The sequence below is a fragment of the Felis catus genome, chromosome F1, assembly GCF_018350175.1.
Source record: "Felis catus isolate Fca126 chromosome F1, F.catus_Fca126_mat1.0, whole genome shotgun sequence".
NCBI classification, from domain to species: Eukaryota; Metazoa; Chordata; class Mammalia; order Carnivora; family Felidae; genus Felis; species Felis catus.
Genome location: NC_058384.1, coordinates 5,501,916 through 5,518,256, shown reverse-complemented (window position 1 = coordinate 5,518,256; position 16,341 = coordinate 5,501,916). Strand labels below are relative to the sequence as shown.

The window sequence follows — 16,341 nt, the reverse complement described above, 5'->3', positions numbered from 1 at the left end:
GCCACGGGACGGGTGCCCAAGAAAGTCCCGGGCTCTCAGAAATGTCATTTGTTCCCTATGATTGTGCCAGTTCCTCTCCTTTCTTATGACTTAATCCCTGCTCGTATTTACTCTTCGGGGCTCAGTCACTTTATCCGAGCCACTGGGCAGGCCCGGACAGCCTGTGGTTTTTCTGAAAAGTCAGAGCTCCCGGAGGCCCTGTTTGCATAGACAGACAGACCCGCCCTGTTCACAGCACTTGCCTTTCGTACTGGTTAGACAGCGAGGTCCCCGCTGGCCCCCCACCCCCCGCACACTCCACTTTGATCCCAACTCTGGCCTCATCTTGGCTTCTGAAATTCCCCTCACCTCGAATGTCTTCCCCATCCTGTTTGCTTGCCCAAATCCTGGACATCCATCTCTCAACCATGACCCCACTGACCCTTTATTCAGATCACCAGTTCAGCACACAAAGAGCAAAGGGACGCCTGGGTGACTCAGTCGGTTACACGTCCGACTCTTGATTTCGGCTCAGGTCGTGATCTCACAGTTTGTGAGTTCAAGCCCCACGTCGGGCTCTGGGCTGACAGCGTGGAGTCTGCTTGGGATTCTCTCTCTCTCCCTTTTTCTTTGCCCCTCCCCGGACCTCTCAAAATACATAAACTTTAAAACAACAACAACAACAAAGAGCATTATGAGGACAAGTCAGCTCCTAGATCTGTATCTAAGAACCCTCAGTGTGCAGGCACGTTGTGTGAATTCAGTAAGTGCTGGTTGGACTGCGGACACGGTTCAGATTTCCATCCATCACCCGACACGTGTTTGGTGAGCTATTTCGTGCAAAACTATGTACTGTTTTCTACCAAGTCTTCCCTTGGAACTCTGAAATAGCATCGTCTGAGAGCTCAGAACCTGTGGAAGTCCCCAAACACCTACATATCACAAACTCTCCCCACGATGGTCACCTGCCTGTGTCCCCTCCCTCTCCAGAGGAGTGGCAGCCTTCTTCCTTATGCCTGAAGCCGTAAGGCAAGCCTGTCCTTGTATTGGACGCCTCCCTCCCAGCCTCAACCCTTTCTCCCACGGTGTCCCCTGTTCTCTCCAGCCACCTTCCCCAACACATAGCTCGGGTTTTTCCGTGTCCCACATAAATGACGACACCTGCCTCCTGGCCAGTCTCTGTACTTCAGTCAGACTCCTCACCTTCATTGTCCACACAGCCACTAGCAAAGATCTTTCTAAAATAAAAATTGCACTATGTCATTAATCTTCTTTTTTAAAATGCTGCCAAGATTCCCTACCCCCTAGTGAGTGGTTCCCAACCTCTCGGACACAACGCCCCCTTTATGCCTAACATAATCCAACTACACATAATTCTGAAATGGCAACATAATGTAGTGACCATAATCTAAAAGGAAAAGTAATTGGTTATAAAGTAAGATGTCTTTCAAAACTTTTTTTTTTTAGTTTATTTTTTGAGAGAGAGAGAGAAAGCAGGGGAGGGCTGGGGAGGGGCAAAGAGAGAGAGAGAATCCCAAGCAGGCTCCACACTGTCAGCACAGAGCCCGATGTGGGGCTGAATCCACAAACCATGAGATCGTGACTTGAGCCGAAATCAAGAGTTGGGTACTTGAACTGAGCCACTCAGGCACCCCAAAATAAGATGTCTTTCAAACAGTAGGGTCTGGATATCCCGGCACCCTTGCCTCACCTCGCCTTGGTTCAGCTGTACACGCCCACCCACCCCTGCTCAACTTCACACCCCAAAAGCACTTCCTCCCCCCCACCGATTTGTGCTTCAAAATGTCTTTACAACCCAGCCCTCCCTGGCAAAGCTAAGTTCCCTCCTCCAGCCCACAAGCGCCCTGTGCTTTGGCCATCATAGTGCCTATTCATTTCTTGCCCCATACACTTAATTGCCACAGCTTTTAAAAAATCTAAAATACTTGGGCAAGTTTGTGAACCTACCAAAAGTAGGGAAAAAAAATAGTATAAGAAGCCCCCACATAACCATTCTCTCATTTCAACAATGATCAACATTTGCCCCCACTGATTTTAAATAGCCTCTTATTTCTTTTTCTGATAGTTTGAACCTAATACCTGACACATCAAATACTTCCTTATGACTCTTGAGAAGGAAATCCTGAAAAATGGATAACAGAAGACAGCCCTATCAAGAAATTCCAAAGGTTTCCAGAACTCTGTGCCAGAAACCGGAAGCAAAGACTACATGTATTTTTTATTATACCACAGCTGGCATTCTGCTGTAAAGAACTAATTGCTTTTTTTTTTTAATCACCCTTTTACTTTCTCCACTAGTGTATTCATCGCTCATCAAGGAAAGGACATCCAAGGATATTACCCCGGGCAGCTGGCAAGAGTCCACTTTGATTCTAGTGCGAAGAGACCTCCCAGGTGAGGAGACCTTCCTAAATCTTAGGTTTCAAAAATTTCATTAAAGTTAGAATGATAAAATGAAAAAAAAAAGGGAGGGATGACAATTTGTAGTCATAATAATGATAACAATAATAATTATTATTTAATGGCTAAAAAAAAAAAAAAAAAGCTTGGAACAAAATACACCAAACTTAACAATGACGTTTTATGACTGGTTAAGATCATTGGTATTTGTATTTTATTTTTCATCTTTCTTTCTGTTTTCCAGATTTTTCTCTAAAGAACATATATTACTCTTATAATCAACAATAAATATAGAATGTTACTAAATCATCAAAGAAATGTAAGAAACACCAAGAGTTTAGAGTTTCAACTTGTTCAAAAAACTTACCCTCCTGAGAGTCAGTTTCCCTCTCAGTAAAATTGTGAATTTGGTTTCTGTCTTTCCAAATGTGATTTTAACAAAAAGAAAAGGAAAAAACAAAGAACAGTCACTTGGGCGTTATTTAAGTTTATTTATTTATTTATTTATTTATTTATTTATTTATTTAGAGAGTGCAGGAAGGGCAGAGAGAGAAGGAGAGAGACAGAATCCCAAGCAAGCTTCGCCTACCAGGGCAGAGCCCAATATGGGGCTCAATGCAGGACTCGATGAGGGACTCACTTCATATAGTTGCACATTTTTTTTACTCATGATGAGAACTTTTAAAGTCTACCATTTTAGGACCTTTCAAATAAACAATACAATATTATTACCTATAATCACCATGCAGTACATTACACTTCTAGAATTTATTTATCTGGAAGTTCGTACATTTTGACCTCATTCACCCATTTTCCCCATCCCCCCAAGTCTGCCTCTGGCAGCCACCAATCTGTTCTCTTTTTCTATGTGTTTGGTTTTTGTGTATTCCACATATAAGTGAGATCATATGGTCCTTGTTTTTATCTGATCTTTTTTCACTTATATACATATATACATATATGAGAAAAACATATATATATATGTATGTATACAACAACATCTTCTCTATCCATTCATCCATCAATGAACACTTAGATTGTTTCTATGCCTTGGCCATTGCAAATGATGCTGCAATGAACATGGAGATACAGATATCTGAGACAGAGATTTCACTTTCTTTGGATGTGTACCCAGAAGGGGAATTCCTGGTAGTCCTAACTTTTGGAGGAACCTCCATACTGTTCACAATGGCTGCACCAGTTTGCAGTCCTACAACAGAGCACGAAGATTCCCGTTTCTCCACCTCCTCGCCAACACTTCTTACCTCTTGCCTTTTTGATACTAGCCGTTCTAACAGGTGGGAGGTGACAGCTCACTGTGGTTTCAGTTTGCATTTCCCTGATGGTTAGTGACGGGGAGCATTCTTCATGAGTCTGTTTGGCATCCATACGTCTTCTTCGGGAAAAAAAATGTCTGTTCTGATTCTCTGCCCATTTTTTAGTCAGACGGTTTTTTTTTGTTTTTTTTTTTTTTTTACTATTGACTTGTAGGAGTTATTTGTGTATTTTGGCCATTAACTCCTCATCAGATATATGATTGGCAAATATTTATCCTATTCCACAGGTTGCCTTTTTGTTTTGTTGCTCTCCTTCGCTGTGCAAAAGCTTTTTAGTTTGATGTTGTCCCGTTTATTTGTGTTTTCGTTGCCTTTACTTTTGGTGTCAAATCCAAAAACTCATTGCTAAGCTTGATGTCAAGGAATTTACTCCTTATTGTTTTCTTCTAGGAGTTTTATGGTTTCAGGTCTTACCTTCAAGTCTTTAACTAATTTTGAGTTGCTTTTTGTGTATAAGATAATTCATCTTTTGCATGTTGCATTTTTTCCAACACCACTTACTAAAGAGACTATCCTCTCCCCATTGTATATTTTGGGGATTTTTTTTTTTGTCTAAACCAATTGACCACATAGATATGGGTTTATTTCTGTGCTCACTATACTGTTCTGTTGGTATATGTAACATATGTGTCTTTTTTATGACAATATCATAGTGCTTTAATTGCTATAGCTTTATAATATAATTTGAAACCAGGAAGCATGATGTCTCCATGTTGTTTCTCTTTCTCAAGATTGCTTTAGATATTTGGACTTTTGTGGGATTTTTAGGATTTTAGAATTCTTTGTTCTAGTCCTATGAAAGAATGCCTTTGGAATTTTTATTTTATTTATTTATTTACTTTTTTATTTTTTTCAAAAGAGAGAGTAAGAGGCAGAGGGAGAGAGAGAGAGAATCCCAAGCCGGCTCCGTGCCTGTGCAAAGCCCGACACAGGGCTTGATCCCATGAGCCCAGGATCACGACCTGAGCCGAAACCAAGAGTCGGACTCTCAACTGACTTGAGCCATCCACACACCCCTGCCTTTGGAATTTTTATAGGAATTGCATAAAATGTGTAGATGGGTTTGGATAGTATGACATTTTAACAATATTAATTCTTCCAATCCATGGACACAGAATATCTTCCCATTTATTTGTGTTTTCTTCCATTTCTTTCATCAGTGTCTTAACGGTTTTCAATGTATAGGTCTTTAACCTCCTTGGTTAAATGTACTCCTATTTATTGTTTTTGATGCGATTGTAAATAGGATTGTTGTCTTAATTTCTCTGTCCGATAGTTTATTGTTAGTGTATAGAAATGCAATACATTTTTCTACATTGATTTCACATCCTGAAACGTCACTGAACTCCTTCATTAGTTCTAACATTTTTTTGGTGGAGTCTACAGTTTTCTATATATTGATCATGCTATCTACAAATAGAGACAGTTTTACTTCTGACTTTCCTATTTGGATACCTTTTATTTCTTTTCCTTGCCTAATTGCTCTGGTTGGGACTTCCAACATATGTTAAATAAAAGTAGTGAGAGTGGACACCCTTGTCTTACTTCTGATCTTAGAAAAAAGCTTACAGCTTTCTAACTTGGAATATGAGATTAGCTGTGGGCTTTCATATATAGTCTTTATTATGCTGAAATATGTTCCCTTTATACCCACATTATCATTAATGGATGTTGAATTTTGTCACATTCTTTTCCACATCTACTGAGATGATGGTATGATTATTATCTTTCAATTTTTTAATGTTTTATTCATTTTTGTGAGGGGGGGGGGGATGCAGAGAGAGATGGGGAGACAGGATCCAAAGCAGGCTCTGCACTGACAGCAGACAGCCCGATGTGGGCTCAAATCCATGAGTTGCAAGATCATGACCCAAGTTGAAGTTGGATGCCCAACCGACTGAGCCCCCCAAGGCACCCCTCCTTCAATTTGTTAATGTGGCATATTATGTTGATTGATTTGCAGATGTTGAACCTTCCTTGTAGCCCTGGAGTAAATCCCACTTGGTCATGGTGTACAATCCTTTTAATGTGTTGTTGAATTCAGTTTGCTGATATTTTGATGATTGAAACCTTGTTTTGTATAACAGTTTTCCTGAGATAATTCCCACACCATAGAGCTCATCCACTTAAAGTGTTCAATTCAACTGAAACCTTTGTTTAAACTTAATTTTTTTTTCAATGGTTTTTATTTATTTTTGGGACAGAGAGAGACAGAGCATGAACGGGGGAGGGGCAGAGAGAGAGGGAGACACAGAATCGGAAACAGGCTCCAGGCTCTGAGCCATCAGCCCAGAGCCTGACGCGGGGCTCGAACTCACGGACCGCGAGATCGTGACCTGGCTGAAGTCGGACGCTTAACCGACTGCGCCACCCAGGCGTCCCAAACTTAATTATTTATTGCGGACTTTCTTCCATCTCAAAATTCATAATTCCACAGCATCACTTTTAATGGCGGTATGATATTCCTGTACATGTCTGTATCATTTTCTAAATAATCCCTCTTTTTTCACATGAAGATTGTTTCCATTCTTTTATTATCATAAAATACTTTGGTGAACATTCTTCGAGCTATGTCTTTGGTGACACCCCTCATTTCCGGAGTTGGCTGTGACAAAGTATATGCACATTTTAAAGATATTAATACTCACCACCAAAGTGTTCTCAAGCAAGCCGCACCAGTGAGAGTAAACTCCCACACGTGTATGAAGATATTTCACCATTAAATTTTGATTCTTCTTTACTTTTGCTTTCAGAGGGGACTTATCTGAGTGGAGGGACAGGAAGGTTATAACTGATTTCAAGTTCATCCAACACCAACTTGCACCATAGTGGTTAGTCTGGTCAGAAGACAGTGTTGGTTCCTGGAGGGAACCAAACATCCATAGGGAAGAAAATTACGATGGGAAAGGGCACTGGGGAGATGTGGAGTACAGGAAGTAGCCAGGGCACAGGAAGTAGAGTACAGGAGATAGCCAGAGTGCAGGAAGTAGCCACACTTGAGCAGACCCAGTGGAGGTTTCAATGCAGGTCGTCTTCTGGAACCTGTGGTGGAGGAGGAGGAGGGATGCCACCATGGGGGAACAAGGGACTGGGATCCTCGAGCCACCTGCTGAAAACCCCGCTGTGCTGGCCTTGGCGCCATGGAGTCTTACCAATAGTATCTTTGTAGCCTCCTGGCTGCTTCCAGAGAGTGGATTTCAGCGGATGAGAACGTTGGACTGCTTTCCTTCTACTGGGTGCTCAGCAAGCTGTTTCTATTTTCATTTAGACCTCTCATAGACTTGACAATTCCACCCAGGAGAAAAAGCCAGTATCAGCCTCAATTAGACCAACAAACTCTCATTCGATACATTTGTTTTCGAAGACATTCAAGGCCCGCTGAGCCATGGTATAAAGAAACCACCTACCAAAGGGACTATTCTCTGCCATTTTACAAGATTGGTAAGTCAGGTCAACTGCTCTTCCTCTCTGAGATCACACTTGCCTCCGATGAGCCTCTTTCGTGGGCTTGTAGCCATCAGGGACGTGTCTGGGACCAGTCAAGTTGGGGACAGTGTGTGTGTGTGTGTGTGTGTGTGTGTGTGTGTGTCGAGGTGCAGGAAGAAGAACTTAGAGGCTGGCCCAAGGGCTGTTTCCGCCTCTCCTTTTTTCCAGCTCGCTATAGAATTCAAGGATAGGGGTGCCTGGGTGGCGCAGTCGGTTAAGCGTCCGACTTCAGCCAGGTCACGATCTCGCGGTCCGTGAGTTCGAGCCCCGTGTCAGGCTCTGGGCTGATGGCTCAGAGCCTGGAGCCTGTTTCCGATTCTGTGTCTCCCTCTCTCTCTGCCCCTCCCCCGTTCATGCTCTGTCTCTCTCTGTCCCAAAAATAAATTTAAAAACGTTGAAAAAAAAAATTAGAATTCAAGGATAAAAATGCAGAAATGTCAGGGTGGCTCAGCTGGTTAAGCATCTGACTTTGGCTCAGGTCCTGATCACGTGGTTCATGAGTTCAGGGCTCTGCGCGGATGGTACAAAGCCTGCTTGGGATTCTGTCTCTCCTTCCCTCTGCCCCTCGCCGACTGGTGCGTGCACGTGCGCTCTCTCTCAAAATAAATAAACAAACTTAATAAAAAAGAAAAGAAAATGCACAAATGTCCTTGCTAGGAAGCAGGCTCAAATGTGACTGCTTCTTACCGAGCCTCTCATCACTCAACAAATTCCTTGTGGTGCCTAACTATATTGAAGAAATTTTTTTCGTTTCTCCCATTTTTTTTAAATGTTTTATTTATCTTTGGGAGAAAGGGCATCAGTAGGGGAGGGGCAATGGGGGGGGTGGACAGAGGATCTGAAGCAGACTCCACACTGACAGCAGTGAGCCTGATGTGGGGCTTGAACTCACGTACTGCGAGATCATGACCTGAGCTGAAGTTGGACGTTTAACTGCCTGAACCACCCAGAGGCCCCCTTGTTCTCCCATTTTAAACGACTTTATGACAATTTGACATTTGGAGGCATGTTTCAAAGATTCTAAGTTCCCTGTACATTGCAACATGTGCGGCTATGAAGGGCCAAGCCCTCCCCCAGATGTGAGCCGGGGGTACACACGAGGATGCCAGTGTAGACATTACTTGTATTCCTGTCCTCACGGATGCCTTGAATTTTAGTGAGGGGAAGGAGTCGCTGCGTTGACAGGCTTTGTAAGTGAGTTAACCCCACTGTTTCTGGAGCTCTTACCCTGTGGCAGGAACATATTTTGTCCTCGTAACAGCACTCTTAGGTAAGTGCTATTATTTCCCCCATTTTCCAAGAAGGGGGGGATCGAGTTTCTGAGACAGTTAATGACCCAGATCACCAGGCAGCAGGTAGGAGGGGCAGAGTTCAGACCCAGGCCATTTGAGACATAGCATTCAGGCAGAGGCCAAGCTCTGTGCTTGACCTGTAACCCATATGGCCTCTGTCACAGCTGGGTGTCACCTGCACTACTGTTTATCTAATAGTTTTCTTTAAAGTGAGTCACTTTCTTCTTGCTTGAGAAAGAGTAAGAAACCGAGTAGGAGGATGGTGGAGGGAGCGGCTGGGGGTGAGGAGGGCCCACCCTTCCTCCTGTTCTCCCCTGAGAAGAGTGGCTAGGCCAGGGATGGGGCTCAGGTCCCAGGGGAAGAGCAAACACCAGCAGCCAGGAGGGTGGGAGTCAGGCCCAGGCGATTCGTCTCTAGACAGTGGAGCCGCGGAGGGGCGGGGGGGGGGCGCGCAGTAGATGAGGCCGACGGGCCGCATGTGGGCAGGAGGCATCTGGCATAAGAGGTTCCCAGGGGTGCGAAGCTGGGTTCTGGGAGGTGGGAGACGGGTGGAGGCTGAGCAGGGCGGGAGATGAGGGCAGAGGGAGGCTGGGGGCTGAGATGAGCTCTAGGGAAGGAGGTGCCAGGAGGGAGTGTGGGACGGTAGAAGTTGGGGCCCCACAGGGGGCCCCGGGACGGTTGTATTAACGGAAGCCAGGGTGGGTATGGGTGCAGATCAGGGCTGAGGATGAGGCCTGAGGGGGGACGGGGGCCGCCAGGGGCTGAGTAGCGGGAGAGAAGAGGTGGTCAGGAGAACCAGCTAAGCGGCTTGCCCTTTCGAGAACGTTCGAGTCTGAAGTCGGCTTCCGTAGCAGGGGGTAATCCAGGTGGGCCTTGGGTTACCAAAGTGGTAATAGACAAGACCTTCTTTCCAATTCCTCTGCTTCGAGGGAATCCGGTGAGACAGAAAGACACAAAAGGTTTTCTCCCCTGCTTGTTTTAGACGATTCTTAATTCTTTCCGCCCTATGGAACCAGGGGAGTGTTTAGCGACGCAGTTGAGTATTTACCAGGTTCTGTGTCCCTAACACCGTGCCGGGTGCCATGGGAGGAGGTGAGCGCCAAGCCCAGGCTCTGACCTCAGCCACCGGGCGTTCCCAATCGAATCAGGAAGGTGAAGCAACAACCAGCCCCCCAGAGAATGACTAAGCAACTAGCTGAGTGGGAGCTGGAAGGTGGGGTCTAGAACATGCTAGGCCCTGATGGATGAGGTTCCAGGCAGAGGGAACAGGGGCCCCCAGGCAGGGACACCGCAGCCGGGACGTGGTGGGGGGATGGTGAGGCTCGTGGAAGGCGGGAGAGCAGGGAGGACTCCAGCCAGGAGGACTCAGGCCCCAGGGCCACTGCAGGCCCGCATGCCCTGACTCTTCAGTGTTGGGCAAGACGCTCAGCTTCTCTGAACCCGACTTCTCGGAAGTCTGTAGTTTAAAAAAAATTTTTTTTAACGTTTTATTTATTTTTGAGACAGGGAGAGACAGAGCATGAACAGGGGAGGGTTAGAGAGAGGGAGACACAGAATCTGAAACAGGCTCCAGGCTCTGAGCTGTCAGCACAGAGCCCGACACGGGGCTTGAACTCGCGGACCGCGAGATCATGACCTGAGCCGAAGTCGGCCGCTTAACCGACTGAGCCACCCAGGCGCCCCATCGGAAGTCTGTAGTTTAGCATAGCTGTTAATATTTAAAATGTCTGTCATGGGCCCAGAACTGTGCTGAATGATACACACACACACACACACACACACACACACACGTGTATACACTCGTGGTTGCAATGAGTCATAGCCCCCGTGATGTAGCTATTATTATTTACTCCACGTAGCAGAAGAGAAAACCGAGCCTTACAGACTTTAAGAAACTCACTCCATCCAGCAGCTGGTGGGTCGTCGATCCGGGCCCTCCAGAGAATGAACGGAGGGAGGCTTCACAGGAAATGGGAAGAAGATTCAGGTGGTGCAGCATTTGGAGTGAGGAAGGACACCATCAAGAGAGAACTCACGAGAACTCACGAGGCATTAAAGCTCCTTGCACGGCCGCCCGCTCCGACCGCAGGATTGTTGGTGCCTCTGATGGAAATAATGGTTTTCGGCCAGAGACGTGTCAAGCTGGGATCCGTAGGCAACTGAAAATGAGGTGCTGGAAAGTCTAGCAGGCAGCACTAGACAAGGAACAGGGTTGGACAGCCCCCTACCCAGTGAGGGTTGAAGCCTGACCCATTCAAGAGATAATTCATGTCGAAATAGTCACTGACCCGCTGAGCGAGCGTGTATGAGTTATCTATCGTGGAGGAGCGTCTCACTCCAAAACCTAGTGGTTTATCAGATAAATGATCATGATTTTCACCTTTTAGATGGGCAGTTCTGGCTCAGGGTTTCTCTCTCAAGGAATCAGTCACCTGCATTGAGTGGGGCATCATCTGAAGGCTTGACTGGGGCCGGAGGGTCTGCCTCCAAGGTGGCTCATCCACATGGTCGTCACTCGCATGCTGGCTCATGACTGGGGCCTCCGTGCCTTTCCAGGTGGGTCTCCTCACACCAGTGCCAAATGTCCCGAGGGCACGGCAGTTAGCTCCCCCTACCTAGAATGGGCAATCTGGGATGAAGGGGGAGACGGTGATGCCTTTTCTGACCCGGGGGCAGAAGCCACGCACTGTCACTTCTGAATGGTCCTACTGAGGCAGTGTGCAAGGATTACATAAGGCACGGGTACCACGGGGTGAGAATTACTGGGGTCCGCTTTGGAAGCTGGCAAGGGTGCATTGACTGAGCATCCTTTATGAACCAGCCACGGTGCTGTCTGTGGGGGCTACAGTGACCTGGATAGACAGGACACCTGCTTTCATGGAGCTGACATTCTTGGGGGCCTACAGAGCATAACCAAGCACGCTTTGTCAACATTATAGACTGCGGTGGTGCTATCAGCGAAACAGGCTGATAAGTGAACTCAAGGCAGTTTGCTTTTAATAGCACAGTCAGGGAAAACCTCTATGCAATTTTAGCTGAGCCCTGGAACACGGGAATGAGTCACGTTAGACAGTGTTTCAGGAGAAAGGAACAAACAGTGAGTCCAAAAGCTTGAAAGCAGGAAAGGCCTACGCTTGTTTGAGGAACAGAAAGGAACCCAGTGTAGCGGGTGTGTGGTCAGGGAGGGCGCCTGGATTCGAATCTCAAAACAAAGACCTGGAAGGGTTCGAGCGGAGGAGTGACTGATCATTTGTATTTTTAAAAGATCAACTCTAGCTGCTGCTAAGACCCTGTTTGGAAAGGGACAAGAGGTAGGGCGTGCCGACCAGCGAGGAAGCTATTTGCCTGCTTAGAATGGAGACGATGGGGCTTGGACCAGCAGGGAAAATGAAAAAGGATGAATGGATTCCAGAGATATTTTGGAGGTGACATCAGTTGGACTCAGTGACTTGCTGTGAGAGCGTTTTCATTCATTCATCTGTGTTCTTCCAGTAAATGATTTGAGAGCCTATTTGTATGCCAGGCAGTGTGCAAGGTTTTGGCGATACAGTGTCAAACAAAAATAGACACAACGTTTCTACATGCAGGAAGCTTCAACCGGAACCGGGACAGAAATAAGCGTACCATTTCACCTGGCATAAATGCGATAGAGCAGAATTTATGTGGTGCTATAGGAGCGCTTAATGGGTTTCCCTGAGGAAATGATGAGCGAAAAGTTCACTAAGCGAGGAGTAGGGGAAGAGCTTCACAGTGAGCACAGAGTGTGCAAAGGCCCTGTGGTAGGAACACAGCATGTTTGAGAAACTTAAAAAAAAAATGTGCTAAAGCACAGAGATCAGGAAGGGTGGAGCAGGATGTAACTAGAGATTTAAAGACAGGAACAAGGAGAGGGTATACAGGCCATTTTCAGCTCTGGCACCTCTAGCCTGAGATAAATGGCAAATCACTAAAAAAGTTTTAAGAAGGGTGGAGACGCCATGATTAAAAGTGCATTGTGAAAATGAGAAGGAAAGGGAGGCCGGGTGGGGAGTCGGGTGAGGCAGGGACTGAATATGCTGAGTCAGGAGCACCCCTGCCCGCTGCCCCCAGCAGTGGTTAGGCTAAAGGTTCTCACCCTCGGTGACATCACTTTTCGCAAGCCAGATGCCCAGGAGATACCCATACCAATTAAATCAGGATCTCCTGGTGCAGGGGTGGGGTGGGGTGGGGTGGGGTGGTCCCAGGCATCAGTAATTTAAAAACCTCCCCAGATTGGTCCCCCATGTGGCCAAGTTTGGGAACCAGTGGTTTAGGCAGGTGATGACAGCTGGTAACAGTAAAGAGAATTGGATGGATTTGCGGGGTGCTTAGGGGGCGATTATTTTGTGAACAACCATCAGGTAGGCGACAGGGGGGTCTTCAAGAGACCTAACAGAGAGAGGTCACAAATCTGAGCACTGAGAGAGACCACAGCAGGCACTGAATCGAGGGTTTGTTTTTTTTTTTTTAATTTTTAATTTTTTTTTAAACGTTTATTTATTTTTGGGGGGACAGAGAGAGACAGAGCATGAACGGGGGAGGGGCAGAGAGAGAGGGAGACACAGAATCAGAAACAGGCTCCAGGCGCTGAGCCATCAGCCCAGAGCCTGACGCGGGGCTCGAACTCACGGACCGCGAGATCGTGACCTGGCTGAAGTTGGACGCTTAACCGACTGCGCCACCCAGGCGCCCCATGAGGGTTTGTTTAAATCAAGAAACTGTACTCCTTGAAGGAGTCTTTGGGGGAAGGGCTTCTCAGAGAATAAGATCGATATAAAGTGGTTTACGAAGACGTGGGTTTTTTGTTTTTGTTTTTGTTTCTAATCTTAACCATTTGACCCGTCTTGGTGATCAGATTTTAAGGGCCGGACATATGCCTAGATTAGCACTGACTCGCATTTCACTGTCGGGTTCTCATTTCCTCTTTGGGCATTGTTGAAAAACGGATTAAATATAGATTGTGATAGATCACCTCTCAAGAAGTTCTTCCTCAGTAACAAATTCATTCTCAGCACATTCTCAGGGGTGCGTTTATTTTTTTAGGAAACATTGATTAAGCATGGACTCTGTGCAAGACACAGTGTAGATGGACAGACTCCATCCTCAGAGAACCTAGAGCCTGCGAATATGAGACGGCCCCTCACACAAAATTTGCCCATGTATTACCCTGGCACCAAATAATTAAAAGAACTCATCCTCTGAAAATAAAATATCTGCTCTTGGTAGCGGTGTGACCCTTAGACTCCCTGACCTTCCGATTTCTCGTCTGTAAAAAGGATAATAATAGTATCTACCTAACAGAACAGAGATAACCATATAAGGAACTTAGCATTGTGCTTGTACGTAACATTAATAGGCCTTCAAAAAATATTAGCTATTATATTATCGATCAAAGAATAAACACGTGCCATAATAAATGTTTGTAAACAGACAAACAAAAAACCCTAATGCAACGGGATTGTGTTTTTTTCTGGGATCAAGTTCTAAAACCAGTGCCTCAAATAGTTATCATGTATAATCGAAGTTATCCTTGGAAATCTCTTAAACTGTTCCAAGTGATACTATCAAATGATACTAAATTATTACAGTAGTTGGAATAAATGGGATTCAGGAAGTTGGTTAAATTGTCTCCGTAGTTCTCACTTAACTCGTTTTATTTTTCGATGATGACTTTGGAAGAAGTCACCCCCACAAATCCACATGAACAAGAGTTTCACTTTATCAAATGGTAAGGAAGTCCCCCAAATCATTTCACATGTCCTTTCCACAGCAGTCCCACCCCCAAATCTGCATAGCGTATTTCGGGCTTGATAGCATCCACTGTCTGTGGGCATGTTGACTCGGTGAAGCCCCAAAAGTTTGTTGCACGTTCTGGGAACGTTTATTGTCCAGTCGATCCAGTCGAATGAGTGCGTCATTCAGCTCCATGGCTGGTGAGGGATTCTTCACGCTCCTAAAGCGCTTAGACACAGTGTAACCCTCGAGAAGGTCAGAGTTGCTATTTTAACCCCATAAGCCTTGGGAAGTTGAATGGTTACTTAGTTCAGACAGGTACACACTATTCAATTAGATTTCAAGAATCCTCCAGGGATGGCATTTCGAGTCATACTCCTGGGTTCAATGAAATAGTATCCATTCTTAATACCAAGAAATGTTTGTGTCTTTCAATGCTGTCGAAGTAAGTGTGGAAGGTGTAATGGAGCAGTGAAGAGGTCAGGGCCTTGGGGGCCAGGTATTCCTGGGTCAAGTCCCCTCACTATCCTATAAACTTGGGCACGTTCACGAATCTCTTTGAGATGGTGACCCCATCAGTGGGCATCTGAGGATTACCGTGGATATTAAGGTAAGTAACACAGTGCATGGCACTACACGTAATACTGCTTGCTGCCTTACGATGCTATCGCCATAACGCCGTGCTCTTTGGTTCACCCAGTGTGGATGCGATGGCTGATGCATTTATCCCCAAGCCCTCCGCGAACCCTCAGCTCCAGACAAGCAGAACTGTTAGTGATTGTAGATAAGAGGGTATAAAGTACAGGAACTCCAGTGGGGGTAAATTGAGGGATTGTACCAACTGAAGTTTGATACAAACACACAGAGTGGCCCGTTTCCAGTGTGGGGTTTATAGGGGTTGGGGGTCTACAATTAGGATGTCAAAATGCAAACGTATATGACTGATTTAATTTTATTTACATGTGGGCATAACTCAGTGAGGTGCCTCTTGATCACAGAATGAAACACAGAAATAACCTTTTGATTAAGTCCTGTTCCCCCACATCTTTCACATATATCCCTTTCTCTTCAATCCCCCAAATTATTTTATTGCATACAATTGTTGTGGACACTATTTTGGGGCACTTGGTTGGCTCAGTCGGTTGAGTGTCTGACTTCGGCTCAGGTCACGATCTCACAGTTCGTGAGTTCGAGCCCCGCGTCGGGCTCTGTGCTGACAGCTCGGAGCCTGGAGCCTGTTTCGGATTCTGTGTCCCCCTCTCTCTCTGCCCCTCCCCCCCCCACCTCTTTCTTCCTCTCAAAAATGAATAAACATTAAAAAAATTAAGCAAAATTGTTGTTGACACTATTTAAAATTTAGGAGTGAACGGTCTTAAAATAAATCATTGATTTGTTTTAAATTCCAGATTGGAACAAGAAATTAGCTACAGTTTCATCGAACCCTAGACCACTCGATTCTCTGCCAGAACTCTACTGTTGTCAAGAGAGGCAGTTGTGAACGAAAACCACTTAAGTTGTAAATAACCATGGCATTCAAACAAAACAACATTTGGAGTTCTTAGGTGACTCTTTTAGATTAAAATAACAGGACTACTGTTGATTGAAGTGTGTATCTGAATGGCTACAATCCTGAAATATTTACATGCGGCAAAGTATTTTCAGATTGAGGCGATCAACCTAAGGGCAGGGGATCAAGAGTCAAGTTTAAGGCGCACCTGGGTGGCTCAGTCGGTTGAGCACCTGACTTCGGCTCAGGTCATGATCTTGTGGTCCGTGAGTTCGAGCCCCGCGTCGGGCTCTGTGCTGACAGCTCAGAGCCTGGAGCCTGTTTCAGATTCTGTGTCTCCCTCTCTCTCTGTCCCTCCCCCGCTCATGCTCTGTCTCTCTCTGTCAAAAATAAATAAACATTAAAAAAATTTTTAAAAAAAAGAGTCAAGTTTAAGACAACTTGTCATCTCTTCTCACGTCAACTGTCTTACATTTAATCCAAAGGTTATACAGGGGGCCAGGTAAGAATATAATCTGCTCAATAACTGCATTACTCGTTATAAAGAGAAGAGAAGAGAAGAGAAGAG

General features: G+C 45.6%; 1 protein-coding gene across 4 annotated transcripts in view; it reads left to right on the top strand.

Annotated features, from left to right (window-relative positions):
- The window catches only part of CF1H1orf100 (chromosome F1 C1orf100 homolog), a 28,241-nt gene extending 12,385 nt beyond the window's left edge, over window positions 1–15,856 (top strand). For 2 of the 4 annotated variants that reach the window (XM_045048931.1, XM_045048932.1), the window contains 3 exons: window positions 2,299–2,394; window positions 7,006–7,178; window positions 15,673–15,856. In XM_045048931.1, the coding sequence (XP_044904866.1) occupies window positions 2,299–2,394; window positions 7,006–7,178; window positions 15,673–15,764 (361 nt within the window). In that variant the 3' untranslated portion in view covers window positions 15,765–15,856. Of the gene's footprint in view, window positions 1–2,298; window positions 2,395–7,005; window positions 7,179–10,374; window positions 12,555–15,672 lie in introns of those variants that run through there. The other 2 variants (XM_045048933.1, XM_045048934.1) reach the window with 2 other exon arrangements.
- The last annotated feature ends 485 nt before the right edge of the window (window positions 15,857–16,341 follow it).